Genomic DNA, 19,509 nt, shown 5'->3' on the forward strand with positions numbered 1-19,509 from the left:
ATAACCCTTCTGAATTTTCAGTTCTCTCTCTCTGTTAATTTTTTCATTCTAGAAGAGGTGGTATCTTGAAATACATTATTATAAAAAGCACGTGTTGTTGGACTTGTTCATATAGCTCCCATTGAAAGTGCAGTAGTTTTATACCTATTCTGTATGTTTTTAAATGCTCGTCAAATACTAGTTTTACCAGATAATATTCAATTTTACAAATTGAAGACAACAAAATAATTCAAACTCTAAAGTACAGTTTATGTACTTTTGTCTCTTTATAATGGCTTGGTGTTCAGAATAAGATTCAGCTATCCAACACTTTGTAACTGTATCTCCTCAAAAAGAAACAAATGATCCAACTGTTCTCCTTGCCTTTTGGGGCTCTGAAGGAGAGATCTATTCCATGCTCCCCTAATAATTTTCAGTGAGATTTATTCTTTGACAATCTTGACATACAAAATACAGAGATAAAACTGAGATGTCTCATAGGAAGGCTGTGTAGATAAATGCAATCCTGCAATGGATTTTCATAAATCCTTCAAAGCAGTAAGAAATATGCCTGTAAAATAACTTCAGAATTGATACCAAAATGCATTCTCGTGACTTGAATTATTTTTAGATCATATATGAGATACAAGATGAGAGAAAAATAGAATAAGATGTTGATCGGACATTTCTCATAAATTGGACAAACTGATTCATGGCATTCACTCAAATGTGCATATTACATGTAAAAATTCCTGACGTGGTTCAAGGTGTGCAATGTTTAATATTGGTACTGCATTCCAATAGAGTAATTTGAGTTTGTTGCTAGTTAAATGGATGATTATATAAGATTTTTCTCTGCTAGTGTATATTTGACAAAGATGCCTTGGCCTTCAGAGGGTAAGTGTTCTGAGAAAAATTGTAGGATAAAGTAGCAAGAATTATACAGAAGTATCTTCAGAGAAGAACTTTGGGTTCTTTTTTCATGTCCCATGTATGAATCCACATGTAAGATCTTTAATGTGGATACACTGGTACTCAAAAGAGATAGGCAACATCTATGTCTATAACATGGTTCATGTAATTTTCACTGTGGTTATATTATGATTTTCTTGCAGCTTTGTATATGTTTACTGTTCTATTTCTGAAAAACCTGGAGGTTTTTGTAGTTAGGCCTTTTTCTTTAAGCTTTTTAAAATAGAATATTTTGCTATGCTGTATTTTTTATAAAAAGAGTTACTGTTTGAAAAATTGAGAACTTGGACTTTCAGTGCTGCACAATCTCAAACAAGGCGTTCTGGATGAATAAGTGAGCAAAGCTGGCAAAAAGCTGGTTGAAGTATTTACAGGAATCAGCACTTTCCCCAAGTGTTTTGTAAGAATTCAAAGTGGAAGCAAGTATTCAAAACATCCTTAGAGATCCTAGTTTACTGCCTGTAAAGTATTTTGTGTAATGAAAAGTGCCAGGCAAAATGCAAAAGCTTTTCCTTGAGATTTTTTCACTGTGGTGAGCTCAAAGTTTGCTAGCCAAATATTTAGAACATTTCCAGAAACATAAAGTAAAATAAAACTCTAAGAAAATATGGAAGTGATACTAGGAAAAATTTAAGTTGCCTGTAATTCTAGTGGAAGTGGAAAAGCAGGGTGTCAGAGGAAGCTGCTGACTTTACAGTGACTAACAGATAGAGACAGGGCACATGCACTGAGCAGATCATATCGAGTAGCCTTTGCCTTCTCTTTGACTTGTTTCTTTTACCACCTGGATCTAACAGGACTTATGGTTAGCTTTTGGGGGTTTTTATGTGAATCTTGCCTTGCACATGCACATAAAAAGGTGTATTTTTCTTTGTAAATTATCCATGTAAGGCAAACCTATACAAATGCAGCAGAAACTGGAAGAAAAAAGTTATCCAACTGCAAAAAGTGTTTCTGCATGAATATGCCTTGGGTTTTTACTCCTTATTACTGTGGGGAAAATACTGTAATAAAGTATTTTATAGAAGTGTTTTGTTTTAAATAAATTTTTTCCTGTATTCCCTACTGCTTTGGAACTTTTCATTTGCTTTCATAGGAGAAACACAGACATGGATTTTCTGTGATAAATGCATAAATTTCTTAATTCAGCTTGTGAAATTACTTGAAGCTTCATGCATGAAGCTTCAAGTAATTAAAAAAAATTAATCTTTTATTCTTGCTGTCAGTATATGTGGAATACAATAATATTTCAATCATACATTATTTCAGTTCTATTTGTTAGAAATTTCCCACTATTCTCCCCTAGAACAATACTATGAAGTAACTTAATTACTTGTAGAAGTTTGGGTATAATCACCCGAGCTTCCACATTTAACTAAATCTACAAATTATTTTTGTGTTGGGGTCACTGTTTAGCATTTAGCAGGTTAGTCATTAAAATAATTATTTTAAGATTCCACTGCCACATTAGAAACAACAGCAGTGCACCTTTGAGGTAGTATGAATTATGAAGGTCATATTTATGCTCAAGTTGATGTGTTCTGATACAAAATTTTTCAAATCCAAGCTGAATTTTGTAATTATGTGGAAATTCAGGCACTTGAAGGTAAAATTTCAAATTTTAACTTCAAATATTAAATCTTCTGTAAAAATCGTAACAGATAGTATTAGATTACTGCAACTCTCCCACAGGAAGTTAAAAAAACCTCATTGAAATATGTAAGTTTTGCCTCTGTTAGGTAAATTAACAATACAAGATGGTTAGAAAAACATAATATAAGGGTCTTGGGAAATAAGTGATAATTCCTGCAAGTAGTTCAGAAAGTAGTTTGAATTGCATACCTTGAACCTCTTTGATTGAGACCTCCCTTATGTCAAACAAAGTCCATGAAATAGACACAGATTTTGTATATACAGCTGCAAAAAAAAAGATTTCTTCTTGGATGAAAATATTCTTGTTAGAAAATACTTTAATCCTCTAAAATATAATTCTAAATTGAAAGAATATTCTGAACTTTAGAAAAATTTATGTAAAAAAAAGAAATCAATGAATGCCTTGTTTTTACCAGTCTAAAATTTTGTGTTCTTGGGCATGCCAGATTCAGAAATATTAGTCCAGATAACAGTAAATAAAACAGAACTGAGGTTTAGAAAACAATTATTCTGGTTGCATTTCAAAAACTGAAACAAATGTGATTCCCAGGTGCTGCTTCCCATTTTCCTGTATACAGAAAAACTATGTGTAAATTAACTCTAACTACCATTTTTTTAGTGTAAGGTTCAGCGTAAAATGTGCTGCTGGCTGACTGCCACGGGAAGCCCAAAGCTTGTAATTTCAATTACATGGCACTTCAAGTAGAACAGGCCCTAATGTGGAAGGGGGGATTAGAGGTGGCAGCCGATATTGTAAGAGAGCTCCGAGAAGCCTTGTTATTTTTACGGTATCAAATGGCTTGCTCACCTTTATGTCCTTGAACAGATTGTGGAAGCTGAAAGAGTAAATATTAGGTGACCTCTTTACAGAAAGTACATGTTGAGTGAAGAATCCTTAAACAAAATATTGCACAAAAAAATTCCACTGCATGCATAACATCTGTACTTGCCACCTGCTTGGCCAGAGTGGGAAGGACGCTTGTAAACAAATTGTTCAATAAAGAGGTTTGGGTTTGGGTTTTTTTGGGGTTTGGTTTTTTTTTTATTTAGAGTGATGTCTGTCAAATGTGTCTATTTAAGATACTTAAGTTATTCAGCAAAGAAATGCTATATTATACATGGAAAGCTAAGCACAGTTGTATTCCTTACACTTCTATCTCCTGAAGCTAATAAAATTTCCACTTGATTAGAAAAACTGTGTAGTATGAAAAATACAATACAACCACTTTTCATACACTTACAGCTTAGCAGTAACTAACTAATCTGGCTTCATCTCCTTTTCCTCATTTCACTGTGATCATTCAATTCACATCCAAAAACTAGGTGTATGTCTGGGCATTTCCATGAATCCCTGGGTTTTACTCTGAAACAGGCCACAATGACATAGAAATACATGCTGAATAGTTTGTTAACGCTTTTTATGGCCAGTAAAGAAGAGTAATATATTTTCTAACAAGTACTTGATTTCCAGGTGATGTTGTAAGTAAGCTGGAGCCCTAACTCTTGTTCTTAGCTGTTCTGAAAAGTTATACCTTTGTAGAACTCTCCAGGTGTCAGTGGGTATTACTATATAGCCCATGTCAATTCAGCTCAACAATGAGATTGAGACATTCACATCTGCACTGGTGTTTTTTTAAGGACAAAAGCTCTACTGATTCATGCTGTGTAGCATTGTGCTACAGATTGAAGCACAGAGAGTGAGCTTGAAAAAGCTTTCTTACTCTTATTCATGACCTCCTTAATTTTATTTTTGTTCCACTGTGGCATTCCTGGTAAGTTACGGTATTTTCCAGAAGTTTGGGGAATCAGTGATGAGAGGGATTATCTCTGGCCTTATTGTTTGTAATTTTTTATTTTAGCAGTAATTTGGCTAAGTGATAAAAGGAAGAAAAATGCAATAATGAATGTATTTTATGTGAAGAAATTTGATTATGATATATAAAGAAAACCACTTAAGAAATGGACACATAGTTGACCTTCAAAGTTGACAAGTTCTCGTTCTTTCTTTGAACATATTTCTGGTGCAGAGAGATGCTGCCTCACCTCCAAAGTTTGAAGGTGATGAACAGGACACAGAGTTGTTTCTACACGTTAGAAAGAATGTCTTTCAGGAACATCCTTATACTTAGATCTCATTAATGTTGTTAATGCAAATAGGCCATTTATAAGTTTTGTGCTAATATTTATAAAGCTTAATGAATGAGCAAGGGCAATGGTAGTTTGGAAGATGCTGAAATATTTGGGAGGATTCTATGCACATACTTCACACATACATGCATTCTGTATTTTTCAACTGCTTTCAGTCTACTGTCATTATCATTAAAGTCTAAGGTAACTGACATTAGTTTTATCTCTGCAGTTCCTGGCCAGGAGACAAATGCAGTAAGAATGTTTAAATAAATGGCTTGCAAGCCTGAATCTCTTTCTTAAGTGACATATCTGAACTGCTGCTATGTATCCAGTGGAGAGAAGGGGCACCAGGGAATTCTGCTAGAGCTGTACAAATTCATTTATCCCTGCATTTGAATTGACATGCTTCCAAAGCCATCTTGATAACATCCCCTGCTTTCAGCTTGTGTTTATCTTTTAGGAATAAGGCTGTTGCATAAATTGTTTACTGGAGACACTGAGGACCTCTGTCTGTGTTTATGCATTATTCCCCTAGATGAACTCATAGTTTCAAAATGTTAAAAAATATTTTTCAATGCTCAGTGTTATTTAGAAATAGATAAAAAATTACCTGGGCCTGCCTCCAAAAATGTTAGTTATAGACCTGGAATATTTAGCTTCAGAGAAAGAACAAAATTAAAAGTACAATTTTAATGTCTTAATAAACTCTTATGCCCTTTTTTCCCCCAGATAATTGTGATTCTTTATCAAGTAAACATTTAATTGGAAGGTACTATTATAAACACATAATTTGTTATGAAATGAAATTGCTAATATTAAATATTTATCTCATCTTCCGTAGCTACTATAGCAATACTGTTCTGATCTTTTGTGAAGCTATTGCCTGAAAAAAATGTCATAAGGTTACAATATTACATAAAACAGAAAATGCACAGAAGAGTTACAAAATTTGGGGAAAAATTCATCCAAAGTTATCTTGGTTTCACAGGGTGCTGAAACTCTGTATCTGAAAGCGAGTTTGAACATATAATAGTATGTAATGATAGAGACTGAATATATGTAAGTGTATTTATTTTAAATCATATGCAAAATTAATATTTATTCTTTGAAAGAATGGATATAGCTGTGTATGTCCAGAACTGAAAACAGATTTGTATGGAATCTGTAGATGTGCTGTTGTGTGCCTGTATGGGTTTATACTCAGGTGTATCTGTATGTCTTACATCAACTTACATGAGATTTAAGAGATTTAAAAACTTGTGTTGAAACATGCAAAGATATTGCAGACATTTGATGTCCTTTGTGATTTGGAGTCTCCTAGTTTGAAGTCACTTGATTTAAATATTACTCATGTTTTTATAAATGTCTAAAGCACTGTCATGATAACAACCTTTAGGGAATCATTTTTCTTCATTTATCTTAGATTCTACTAAGACACTAGAGAGCTTCCTTTATTCAGTCACCTTTGTTTTGTATGAGTCTTACATGACTAAGGTGCATAAGGGGATGAAGTACAGTAAAGACAAAATGTACAAAAATCCAGCAGAGGTTTGTAGAAGAGAAAGATAACTCCATTTCATTTCCAGAAGCATTTCCAGGACATGGAAAGTGAGATCTTTTCATCAGGCTAACCTTTGGAAGTATGTTTTAAGGAGGTTAAGGAGTTACTGAAAGCTGATAATAATTTGCTGTAAAAAACTTGAATAATCCAATGTAAGAATATTAGAAGAGCAGTTTGGTTTTCAAGTACTGCCACAGACCACTGACTAGTTTTTATTCCGTTTTTAATCAGAGTTGTATTTATGAATGAAATTGTATATTCAAAAAAGGATTAATCCTTATAACCCTGGGGTTTTTTTCCCTGATGCTTTTTCCCAGATATGAAAATATACCCTATAAAATGCAAATAAAAATGTCCTTTTCCACCATAAAAATCTGGGGACAGAGAATATCTAAAAACAAGTTGAAAATTAAAATATTGGAGTTCTCTTACATACATTTTCCCCCTTCCCATCTCTTATTTAGTTTCATTTATTTCAGAGGAAGTGATCACAGAATAATATATTCTTCCATTTAGAGATCGGTATTGGGTAATTAATATCCATTTGAAATAAGCATTTAGAAATGTGAGTAATTTAATAGAGATTAATATTCTGTAGTGAGCTCAACAATCCCGATTATTTTTTGGATGGAGAATTCACAGTGAGGAACAAAGTGACAAGTGCTCAAAATCTCTTAGGGGAACAAGTGAACCAGGTCTAGTGATATGTCTGAAATAAAAGTGTTTGAAGATGAGTTCACTTCTGAATAATTTACTGTGTTCTTCATCTATTCCTCTGTATTTACATGGGATTAAATACAGGTGACTTTAACCAGAGGAGAACTAGCATAAAAAAACATTTGGCCAAAAAAAAAAAAATGTTGTTAGTGTTCTAAAAATGCATTAATAAGGACAGAGTTATCGGCAGCTTCAAACTATTTTGTATGCTGGTAAATGTGACTGGGCTTTTTTGCATATGCATGAGCAGCATTGCAATATAGCTGTTGATTGATAAGGATAAATCTGTGTTATATTTTAAAGAGGCATGGTTCACAATGATCACTTGCATTCAAGGCAGTGTTTATTTGGAACAGATTAGGAATGATGTAAAATATATCCCATATAACATTTTACTTCTGTAGAATTATGCCTGCTTTTCTAAAAGAGAAGGCAGCTACACTGTTCAAAGCAATTTTTTTGTGAGTAGAGATGATATCAAACCTGTACTTTCATCGTTTGTTAATCGTTTGAACTGTGCTACACCTTTCCTGGTGGGATGAGAGCCTGGCCAGGGAAGTGCCATCACTCACTGCAGTGATCCGCAGCAGCCGCTTGTCAGCTGTGATGCAGCTCCAGCCTGACGGACTGTGGAGCCCTGTGTGCCCTCTGTGAATGAGGCCACCAGTTTGGGTCTCCCTCCTCTTATCAATCATTCTTCTCCCTGAAATTACTTCTGTTTAATGTCTTTAAACAGTGGTCTCTCTCTGAATTTGCTTGGCATTTAATGAAAGATTTAAAAATTAGTAAGAGGTGAATGACAATGACAATTGCATAAGCCTGGTTTCTTTAGGAAACCAACAAAACTTCCTAGACTACAGATTAAAATTTTTGGTGAGGTAATAATTTCAAATTAATTTCAGATAGGCTGTCAAGAATTATTTAATTAATGCTTTTGTTTGTTGTTTTTATTTGGTCATTATGACCAAGTCTTGCACACTTGGCCATATGTTTTTATTGTGCATTTTAAATACATATCTATCAAGTTACCTCATAGTATATTTTACAAAAAATTTCCTGAAACTGTGTTGAGTGGGTTCCAGAAAATGCAAATAATTTTGAGTACCACAGTGTTCAATAAAGAAGAGACTGGGGAGATGGTCTGTTTGTTGACAACCCTTTCAAACTGCTATGCTGCCCTGATGATTTAGTTGCCATTTCTGAAAAGAATACTTCTTGCAGTGATAAAACAGTACTGGCAATGTTGATTAGGAAATTCTCTGATATTCCCAGAAGTGCTGCTTTGCAGAGATACAGTGCCAAATGTTATGGTAATTTAAACTAAGTGCAACCCTTACTAAGTAGTTGGAACTGAAGAGAATTTAAATCATTGAGGAATTTGTCCTGTTATGATGTGTCAGCATAGAGCAAGAGCTTCTGTGAAGGTGTATATTTGAGTTATTTTGGAATTGCTTCTTTTAGCTAATTCCTACTATTTATTTTATTTATGTTAAGAAATGATGTTTTGTAGTCTTTTGCATAAAATTTTAGATATTCTACATAATAAGCACCAGATTCCTGATCCTAAATGGGGACACCAATATTTTTATTGTATAATATATAAATATGAAACGAGATTAAAAGTATTCCATTTTCTTTTTATCTGTGTAAGTCTCAGACAGTTTGGACCTTGGATGCCATGACTGTCAGACCTGGAGGTTCCCCAAGGCAGAAACTCCTAAAGGACTCCTTAGCAGCAAAAGAACTTCAGACCATGGAAAAACACCTAGCTGGTATGTATGGGATCAAGGAACCATAAAATGCCTAGAAGTACTCACCCAGCTTGCTTTGCCAATATTTCAGATGAAGGAAGGAATTATCTAACTCACCTGCCAATGAAAACAGATGAAAACCTTAATTTCCCCTTTATTTTAATTGAAGAAAACACAACTAGTGTTTTATTTGTAGATTTAATGAACTTCACTGTAAGTACAGTACTTGAACATTAATAAAACTGTATTAAATATTCTGTGGTCTGAAAGCAGAATAATGCACTTATTTTTTTGTTTCCATGTTTCACCCAGACTTATGCAATCAGCAGGTGCCAATGTTTTACTTACTGTTACACAGTCTTTAAAAGCAGGCTGCAATGGGTCTTTAGCTGGTGAATAGATTGCTTTGCAGGAAAAACTCACCTTGTTTATGAGACTTCTGGTTGAGTGAAGCCTTTTAATTTGTGTGCCTTGGAACACCTGCAGTATTTTTGATGGGATAACCATTTCTGAAAAGTCAAACAAAAAAAGTGTGTTTTTTTGGTAAATAGATGTTTCAGAGCTCTGTAAAGATTAACAGCAAATATTCTAAAATTTAGCTTGCAATTTGTTCTTCTTTGTAACCAATGTTTTCTATCTTCAGCTTTCATTATAAGGTATGACATAGACCTATAGTGTGGTAGTCCTATGTTATGTATGCTATTTATTATATGGTGAAAGCTTCAAAGGGTAAATCTATGAAAAGTAATGTTGCACTGGAACATAAAGACAGTATATGTAAAATGAAGGTAGAAATGAAATTTATCTGATCCTTTTTTCAAGTCATTTAGAGGGTGAGGCAGAGAACACTTTCGGGATGATTTTCTAAAAGACTTTGGATATTTATCTTGCCAGTTACACTGGTGTGAAAGACTTGGGAGCTGTATCCTCTTTAGAAAGGGGATGTTGCAGCTGAGGCAGAAGACAAAGCTATGAGCACAGTGAGGGAGGCTTTTTAGGAAAAGATTTTGCTCATAATGGAGCAAGAACTAAAAATTATGATATATACAAATGAAGCCTTTCTGGGTGGGTTTTGTGTCTGACAATAGAGATGCTGTCATTGAAGGGGTTTTTTTGATAGGTTCATATACCTTACCGCTATTAGAGCTTCAGCCACCGCCAAACAGGACTGAAAAATCCATGAGCTCTCTCTCTAAACTGAAACTCCCAGGAGTGTCTAGTGGGAATCAGGAGAGCAGCAAACCAGTATGTGGTTTCTGTAGCATAGCAAGGACCTGTGTACCCCAGGGGCCTGTGCTACCAAGGCAGCACTTGTTTTCCCTTATGTTGCTGCAGTTGTCACTCAGGAGGGGTCTGGTGAAGATCTCCCTACTTTGATTTATGTCCTAACTGTTCTCAATTCCGTGGTCATACAAGCTGTTCTTGTATGCATTATGCTATGAAAAATGCAGTCCCTTGGCAAAGATGACAGTAATAACTACAATATTCAATAGAATATGGAATTTTAAATACTTAATTGACTATAAACTAACTAGCTATATTCACTTAATCTCTGAGATTCCTTCTGCAGCTGTGTGACCCACAAGGTTTTCTCTCTCTCATCAGTGTTGTTCCTGTCATTTGACTTTGGGCCTGTTTTTTCAGTAAAGTTGTAACATGACGTTCAGTCATTCTACCATCCAGTAATTTTTTTCTGGCTGAGAACTTCACATGAAAACAGCCCAATTATTAGACATTAGACTATTGTATTCCTAATAACTCATGTCTTATTATTGACACCAGTGGTGCTTGAGACAATTATTCCCCTCAAAGACAAGAATAACATAATTTCCATGAATAATCCGTTTTCAGAGTACCTCAGATAATAATGCTGTGGTTTTGCTTAGCCTCATTTGTCTTACACATTTGCAAAAGTTCAAGTGTCTGTGATATCAGCAAGTCTCTTGTTTCAGTTCTCTCAGCAAGCGCGATGGAACCTATTAATTCTTCGAAATGGCTGCCTATCTAGGCAGTAATTTAGATGCCTGGGTTATGACTTGGATTACCTGTGTAATGATGAAGAATGGTTCCCTGTCTCAGATACACCTTCTTAAGAGGCCTCGCCTTCCCTTATGGACTATGTGCTGGATAAAACTCACTCCTAACATAAGGCATAATTTGGTGCCTGTGCCTAAATTAGGGACTAGCAGCAACTGCCAGCAACTACCTCAGCACCTTGATATTTGAAAGAAGCAGTTTTACAAAATCAGATACTGGAGCAATCAGTTTTCTTTTCCTTCTGTACATATGACTCATATATTTTTTTGTCTAAAATCCAGGCTCTTGTGTTACTCAGTTGTATTGTATTGCTTTGTATTGCCTGCAAATAGAGAATATTTTTTTGGTAGTTGATTCCAGTATCTTGCCGATTTGGTTTGTTACACTGATTTTGTGGTCTTTGTATACTTCTGGAAAATATTTTATCACAAAAAGAACTGTTAAAAAATAAACAGTTTGTAAGTGCTTGTGAATCATATCCTTATTCTGCTATTTTTTATATGAAAGCAAAATGCCTTTGAGTAGCTCTTTGCTTTTTATTTTCCTTTAAATGACATCAACAAAGATTTTTAAAAATCCTAAGTCATAATTCGATTGTATTATTTAATATGGATCAGATAATACTGCAAAGCTGGGAATGCATGATTACTTTTTCTTTCTGGTTGAAAAGCTTATATTTAAGCAAAATCAAACAGAGGATGTATAAATAAAACTGAATAATTATGCTATGGAAACATGTTAATTATATGTAGAGAAATGATTATAATAATTGGTTTATCTGCAGGCTTGATTGCTATATGAAATTAAGGAAACATGAGCCAGCATATAATGTTTATTTAACTCTTACTAAATCATTCAATATTCATGCTATTTCTTAGCATGCTGAATTCACTACAGGCAAGTTGGAGATGTGTAATTTTGCAAAGAGATAGACGAAGCTGGATCTTTACAAGACCATATTCTTCATTTGTTTTAAATCAAGTAGCCCACAGTATTGTTTATTGGCCCCTGAATTTTTGCCAGGCATGTCACAAGTTCCGCACCAAAAAAGGAGTGGGCAGCAGGTTAAGGGAGCTGGTTCTCCCCCTCTAAGATCAGTTCAGTTGATCAGAGCCTGGTGCTAATAATGCCAAGGTCATGGGTCCGGTCCCACTATGGCCCAAACTGAAGAGTTTGACTCGATGATCCTTATGGCTCCCTTCCAATTCAGACTATCCTGTGATTCTGTGATTCACTGCTCCACATTCATGAGACCCCACCTGAATGCTAGATTCAGCTCTGGGACCCCCAGCATAAGAAGGATGTGGACCTGTTTGAGCGGGTCTAGAGGAGGCCACAAAGATGCTCACAGGGCTGGAGCACCTCTCCTATGAAGACAGCCTGAGAGATTTGGGGTTGTTTGGTCTGGAGAAGGGAAGGCTGCAGGGGAGAGCTAATTGTGGCCTTCCAGTCCCTAAAGGGACTGTCAAGAGAGCAGAAGAGGCACTTTTTACATGGATATGTAGTGATAGGACAAGGAATAATGGCTTTAAACTAGAAGATGAGAGATTTAGATTAGATGTTGTGAAGAAATTCTTACTGTGTGGGCGGTGAGGCACTGGAACAGGCTGCCCAGAGAAGTTGTGGATCCCCTGTCCCTGACAGTGTTCAAGGCCAGGTGGGACGGGGCTCTAAGCGACATGAGGAAGGCATCCCTGCTCATAACCAGGGGGTTTGGAAGCAGGTTACCTTTAAGGTTTCTTCCAGCCCAAACCATCCTCTGATTCTATGAAGTTCCAAAGTGAAAGCATAGTGGAAGAGTAGTTCCAAAGATGTAATAATTTCAAAATGGAAATCATTAATTTTAAGAGGTCAGCAAGGAATCAATTAGAAATATTCTTAACTGTGTGCTAGAAATATTGACTATGTTTTGAAATTTGTTAACAGCAAAATACTAATTTTTTAGAAGTTGAGAGACACTTTTTTAGATGCTTTCACAACTATTTCAGTTTTACTAGCTTTTCGAGTAATAGCATTTGAATTGTGTGCAATATGTTGTATTAGACTAGTAACATGAAATTGACATGGTTTATTTTCCTGTTTTCAAGATGTTATAAATTATGTTGATGTTAAGGCAGCACATCTTTAATTATTTAACATACAACATTCCTTTTATACCTAATGGTAAACAAAAGTGAAAGAAAATCTCATTTTCCAATATGCGGTTTAGAATCTGTTTCTTTTAGGACTTTTGGAACCTTAAATAATTGTTATCAAAATAAAAAAATTAAATGCCTATTTTAGACAAGTTGACTTAATAGGTGTCAACTAAATCAGTAGAGCCTTGCTGATTTAAAGCTTCTGGGACTGTGACTTGTGCCGTTTAAGTGGGAAATGGTATTCCTTTTTTAAAGATAATCAGCTGTCTCTATAAAAATCAAGTACAGTAGAGTACATGCTAGGGAAAATGAAAATTCGTAACAGTAGTGTAAGACAAAATAAACTTGATTAAACTGTTTGTTAAGCTCTACATTTGTACTTGCAAGGACTTTCAATATGTTATCAATGCCAACCTAAATTCCAGCTAGCCTTGCCTGACTTTGGATATATTCTGATTTAATTCCTTAGAAGCATTAATATGATTTAAATTATCTCAGGAGACACTTTTCATTCACTTTCCTTAATCTGTTGTGTTTCTAAAACAGATCTTATTTCTTGTGGCTGTGTGAGAGGTAGGGATTGGGCCACCAAATGGCTGTAACCTTTTCTCCTTGGACTCTGGATGCCGGTAATGCCATCACCTGCTGTGGCACTGATGGCAGGCCAGAACACGAAATTCAGGTTCAAACAGGATCACAAATCTAGATGTGCTAGAGTTCAATGGTTATTTCCCTCAGAGTTTTTGTTGGGCAGTAGACAGCAAGACCAGAAGCAAAATTTTTGCCTCGAGCCAGTTTTGGATTGCTCTTTGGTGCAGCTGAGTATAGCAAGTTTAAATCGCTGCTCCATCTTGGTTTGATACAATCTTATTTTGCAGTAGCTGTGCAAAAGCCATAATTATGTCCAGAGACATAATTTTGATGAAACAAGAGGGATTTTTATAGGTTGTGTTGACAAAGTGGTAATATTTGATTTCTGTGGGATAGTTGTGTTTGCAGTGAATCAAATGTAAATAAACTAGGGAAATGCTTGCCAAACATTTGGACTGTTAATTCAGATGCCTTTTATTTTAAGCATGAATATATTTTCTCTGCACAGCTTCCGGTTTTCACTTACATTGCAGAAAACCATTTAGAGTTTTAAACCAGAGAGAAACAGTGAGTTTCTTTCTTTTCTGTTTTGTTCGTGTGTGTGTGCACAGACATTGAGAAGGACCTTGCACTGTGGGAAGAAGCAAGGCTTTCAAGAAGCCCTGGTGTCCAGCATCCCAGTGTAGTTACCTCTGACCATCCAGGCACTCTTCAAGCTGCACAGGGCCAAACCCCCAGGCCTCAGGTGCCAACTCCGACGGGGAAGAACATTCAGCTCCAAAGAAGCAAATCACCGCCGCTGCCCACCAACAGCAGAACACAGGTCTCCAGTGTCACAAGCAGTAGACCTTCAACGCCTGCTGCACAAACCAACAGGCCATCAACTCCAGGGAGCAGACCTATGACCCCAAATAGCTTGTTGTCACGGCCTCTTACCCCTAGCAGCCAAGGAAATAGGGAAGGCATTATTAGTATTCAAAGAAGCAGATCTTTGTCATCTAAGAGCCAAATGGGGAGGACCCTCAGTGCCGCTTCAGGGCTTTCTGTGCAAGTGAGTGGAGATGTTGTTGGAACTGTCACTACTCAGAGAAACAGTTTATCAGAAGTAAGATTTTCAATTTAATGTTTTTGCTATGTTTAATAATGTGAAGACTTGATTGCATTTTATGTTCAAGTAACATCAGTATACCTAATGTCACCTACTGTGCTGAAAAGAGCTTGAAATATAATGATGAGAAAATTAGCAAGGAAATACTGCTCAGCTTTGAGAGGTACTCATTAGAGAATGTCAGTATTATTACAGAAATACTGAAACACTCGTGCCCCCCAAATTTACCATGAGCTTGGTAGGGCTTGCCTGTATGATGCATAGCAATTTTATTAGCCTTACAGTTTCTCACAGGTGAAATGGTAAGCACAACTTTATCTAATCTTTATGTTCCAGGGTACTTTTTTTCCTGCCACACTGGCAGTGCATGATATTTTATTGGTCTACTTTTTATTTCATTTTTTTGGGCACATTGGAATGATTAGTTAGGCATCACTGAAAGGACAGGTTTTTCTAAAGCACCAAACTGAATTGCAAGAGAAAATGTCCAACATTGTTGAATCACTATCTAATACTATGTGCATGTTAACTAGGCTGATTTACAGCATAAGAATTTTCTGTCCCGTATTAATGGGTTTTACAGGACTAGTCTTTGTTTAAAACAAAGCAGAACAAACAGTTAAAGTACCTTGTAAATTCTGAGTAGGATTCTCCTCTGCTAACCTTAGCTGCCTTAAAGATAACTTCAGTGTGTAGGCAGTGGAAATAAAAGCACCTGTGGAAGAAAAGCCCTGCTGTCTATCTCTATACATGCCTTACAAAGGTGAGTCTTTTCTCAGGATATGCCAGTCCTTCTATACTGACTTGGGAAGGAACTATATGTCTAGACTGCTAATTTTTCAACGGTGGAGTATGTTTGTTCCCACCATTATTAGCAATCTCTTTGTAATCCATTTGTCAAAGCCTGGAGACCTTTTTTCCAAGACTGAAAATAATATCATACCTTTAGATTGTTTCTGAGAAGTATCATCTGTTTTAATAATCTGTTGGGTGTGAGACTTGACACAATGTATTATCAGTCTAATGACTTCTAAAGAAAATTTAAAATGTTGTTTATGATAGTGTTGTTTAGGGTTGCTTGTAGGAAAATTAGAGATTTAATACTTAGTATAACCCTGCAATTAATTATATGACATCCATTATTTGTTGTGAAGGAAAGGAAATGAGGCACAGATTACTCTAAAACTAAAGAATTTGGGGAGGAATTCTTAGTTAAATTTGGAGGTAAAATAAATTCTCATTATTTTGGTGTTTGAATGGCAGTGCACTAATCCTATCACTCGAGCTGCTTCTTCACTTACAGTTGAATATCCAGATTAAAGACGTGAGGACTGAAGGTGACTACAATTCTCCTATAAGTGTCTTCACTGCCAGTTGTTATATTTTCAAAGCACAAGTTTTCCATGGAAAAAAAATCAGTAATTTTAACACTTTTTTTTTACCAAAAAAAAATCACTTTGTGATTCTTGTGAAGTATGGGATGTGTTTGTGTGTTACAATTTTCTCACGTATCAGAAAATGAGAATTGAAATTAGTATTTAACTAAAGGATGTTCAGAAGAAATGAAGGGTTTAATTATCTCCCACTAAATTCTTCACCCCTCTTTTTCTTCCTTTTTAGGCAGTCTTGTTCTTAACTGATGCATAGTCATGTGATGCCAAGTAAATTACTGTATATACTCCTGAAAGTACGTGTATGTAATGAGCACTGCGTCTCCACCAAGGGATATCCAGTCTGCCCATCACTTATGATCTTTCCTGTAAAAAGGCAGGCAATTAAAAATGCTTTCTTCCACAGCCTTTCTGTAGTTATAGTAATAATAACCAAGAGTCCCTTTTAATTTGCTGTGTCTTGTTACCTCTGTTTGCTGACAGCTCTCACAGTAAGTGTCCTGTTACACTTTTAATATATGTATATATTTGTCTCAAGAATTTTAGGAAGTTAGCAATATTATTATTCTATTTTCCAGTTAGAATAGCATGTCCAGATTCAGCCAGAAATCCACTGTAAAGCTGATGTTAAATGTCAGCATTTCTATGCAGGATCTTATCCTCTGTTAAAATCCCTTCTAGAAGTGACAAATTCTTTTCCTTCTCATTGCTCACTGGGTACAATAGTACCTTGGCTGCTAGTGACCCAGCTCAGACCCTGTTTATCCTTTCTGACATGCACAAGTGACCTTTGATATAATGGAAACTCAACTGGGGACTAGCTCTGCTTCCAGAGGGAAAGCTGCTAGTATGACACGTTCATATGGAAGACCTGCCTCTGCCAGGCTGTAAAGGCCCATGGATATCAGAAAGTAGCTGATGGAGGTACGGCCAACCTACAGCCCTTTTAAGCTGTCTTTGCCCACTAAAGTTCCTGGTCACTTAGAGAAGTGGATTTAGACAGAACATACCCAGGAAATATGTCTGTTCTTTGACATTTTTGCCATGTTAGATGTTTCCTCCTATTTGTGGCCATATGATCTTATTTTCTTGTGTCACAGCTTCTCTCTGACCATGGAGACATATTTTAAAAAGGCAGAGGTGGTTTGGGGTAGGAGAACAACAAGAGTTCTGTCTTTGTACTTTTACAGATCACAAACATAAAACTCAAGGCTGATAATGTAATTTATTTTGCGACTTTCATTGTAGGTTTTGTATCCTCTTCCTGTATAAAACCAGTAAAATTAAAGGAGGGAAATTGCTTTTATTCTTATTAGCCTTATGGTCTCAACTGGGAATTTCTACTAGATGTAAATACACTGTGGTTATATTGCCAATCCTATACAAGATACTATGATAAGATTTTGGAAATAATTCTGCTTCTTGACTCGTAGGTGATGTTAATGGAATTAATCAGTACAGCGTTGATATATACTTGGTGAAAATAATTCAGTTGAAAAGAATGTGACTACTGGGTACCAGGAACATGTTTTACCATAAGGAGCTTTATTTGTTTATTTACTTGTTTATTTGTTGGGAATTTTAGCATATCTCTCAATGCCTTATGTATGCATCCTAGATTGTAACGTGTTTCAGAGTAACATAACAAGTCTAAATAGAAAAATATTACTAATAAATACAATTCAAAGTTCTTAAGCTTTAGTAAAGTTCATGCTTCAGCATGGGTGGTTTAATCCTGTTATAGCAAAAATCTTAAATAATTTGGCAGGTACTTAACATATCAGCTGTTAAGAATGTTTTGGGGTTTTTTAATGCTCAAGACTTATAATGATCTGAGATTTTGTGGACAAGTTTCTGCCTTCTGGCACACATAATATTACTATGTTCTAACAGGTGTGTTTTATTATCAGCTCTGTTCAAGGCTGAATTGAATTATAGCAAAGAAATGCTACCTAGAGAAATAGTTTTATTATCTCTATAAAGCTAATAAATCTGGGTTCCAAATCCTTTGGCAGAGATACATTTATGCACGTACCTAATCCTTTGGTGTTTTGTATAAATTGGCAAAGGAATGTTGAACCCTGCTTATCTCTTTAGGATGGATTCCATTAAAGTGACACAATTCTGTGATACTTGTCAATAGCTGTAGAGATGAAAATACTACTGACTCCCTTTTTTCCCATATCATTTTCTGAACACATGAAATTTTACAATAATTTTATTTATTGAGATAGTTTCAAGTGATATTCAGCAATCCTTATTAGTCTGTCATTCTTAAGAGCAGGAAACTTCATCTTACTTGAATGTGGCCTTGATTAATAAACCTTTTATTCCTATTTACTGGAGTACAGAGCATAGCTTGTGATGAGGACCCTCTTTTTGGTCAGATACTTTCATTCTGTTCCACTGCCTGGCTCAAGTCTTTGCTGTGTGTTTTTGGAAGATTAAAAAGTATGTGGATCAGTGTGAGAGTCACTCATCCCTAATGCAAGAATCCTGTTACATGAACCAAAACATGTTCAGTGTTGTCGTCAGCAACCTTCTCAAACACATTGGAAATGGCAATTCATGAGTGAGGCCTGGAGCTCCTGCCTGAGTTTACTGCTGGGCCATGGCAGCAATCTTTGTGGAGTTTTTTAACACATTACTAACAGAATTAATAATTTACTCCCAGCGAGAGAGATCTTGATTGAGCAGCCTTCAGTCTCTCAAAACTGATTTCAAAAAGCCTGAATTCTGTGTTTAAATCAGATAGGCTAAGAATAAAATTTATGTTGTAGTACAATTTACCTTTAAATATGTAGATTCTGGTTTCAGCTGATGTAAGACAACAAAGGGTTATTACCCACTTTTTTTTTTCAAGAACTTATAAAAATCTGGCCACTAATTTTATGGTATCTGGGCAATGTTAAAGTTTTCTTTTAGAGACTAAACTTGCATGTTTGAACTGCTTTTGAAAATAAAACTGTGCATTCCAGGCTTATCTCTCCCCTTGAATATTGCAAAGGAATGTGTCAAAGTATTTTATATGTCTGTGTGTGTACATGTTCATACATATGTGTGTGTCTGCATGGAAAAATATTTTTATACACATACATATATATAATATATAAAAAAGTAGGTAATTTTAAAACATTTTCAAAAGTATATATTCAGCTGCATATGGATTTTTAACCATGTAAAACATTTGTATTTTGATGTTTTATGGTATCTTGGAGACAAAAGTTTCCCTAACGTTTTTCCTTCCTAAGCCTTCTCCTTCTGCAATAAAACCATAGGTTCTAAATCAGGTTTCAGATTCTTGTTCTTATTAGACTAGAAACAGTGAAAATTTTGACAAATCAAAGCCTCACTTAAGCAAAATGCATTTGAAATGTCTATGCAGTCCAAAACCTGCAGGGTCAGATGTAATATCTGCAGTTTTGTTCTGTCACTGCATTTCCAAGATGAGTACATATGTGCCTGTTATATCTGTGCTTAT

General features: G+C 35.5%; 1 protein-coding gene across 5 annotated transcripts in view; it reads left to right on the forward strand.

Moving 5' to 3' along the window:
* Window positions 1-19,509, forward strand: part of CUNH8orf34 (chromosome unknown C8orf34 homolog) — a 161,377-nt gene that overhangs the window by 124,910 nt on the left and 16,958 nt on the right. For 4 of the 5 annotated variants that reach the window (XM_042036252.1, XM_042036248.1, XM_042036249.1 and 1 more), the window contains 2 exons: window positions 8,664-8,784; window positions 14,141-14,634. In XM_042036252.1, the coding sequence (XP_041892186.1) occupies window positions 8,664-8,784; window positions 14,141-14,634 (615 nt within the window). The remainder of the gene's footprint in view (window positions 1-8,663; window positions 8,785-14,140; window positions 14,635-19,509) is intronic. The other variant, XM_042036250.1, reaches the window with a different exon arrangement.

The sequence above is a fragment of the Corvus kubaryi genome, unplaced genomic scaffold (genome assembly GCF_017639235.1).
Source record: "Corvus kubaryi isolate FWS band 111438036 unplaced genomic scaffold, C.kubaryi_AGA036_p1.0 37385, whole genome shotgun sequence".
NCBI lineage: Eukaryota > Metazoa > Chordata > Aves > Passeriformes > Corvidae > Corvus > Corvus kubaryi.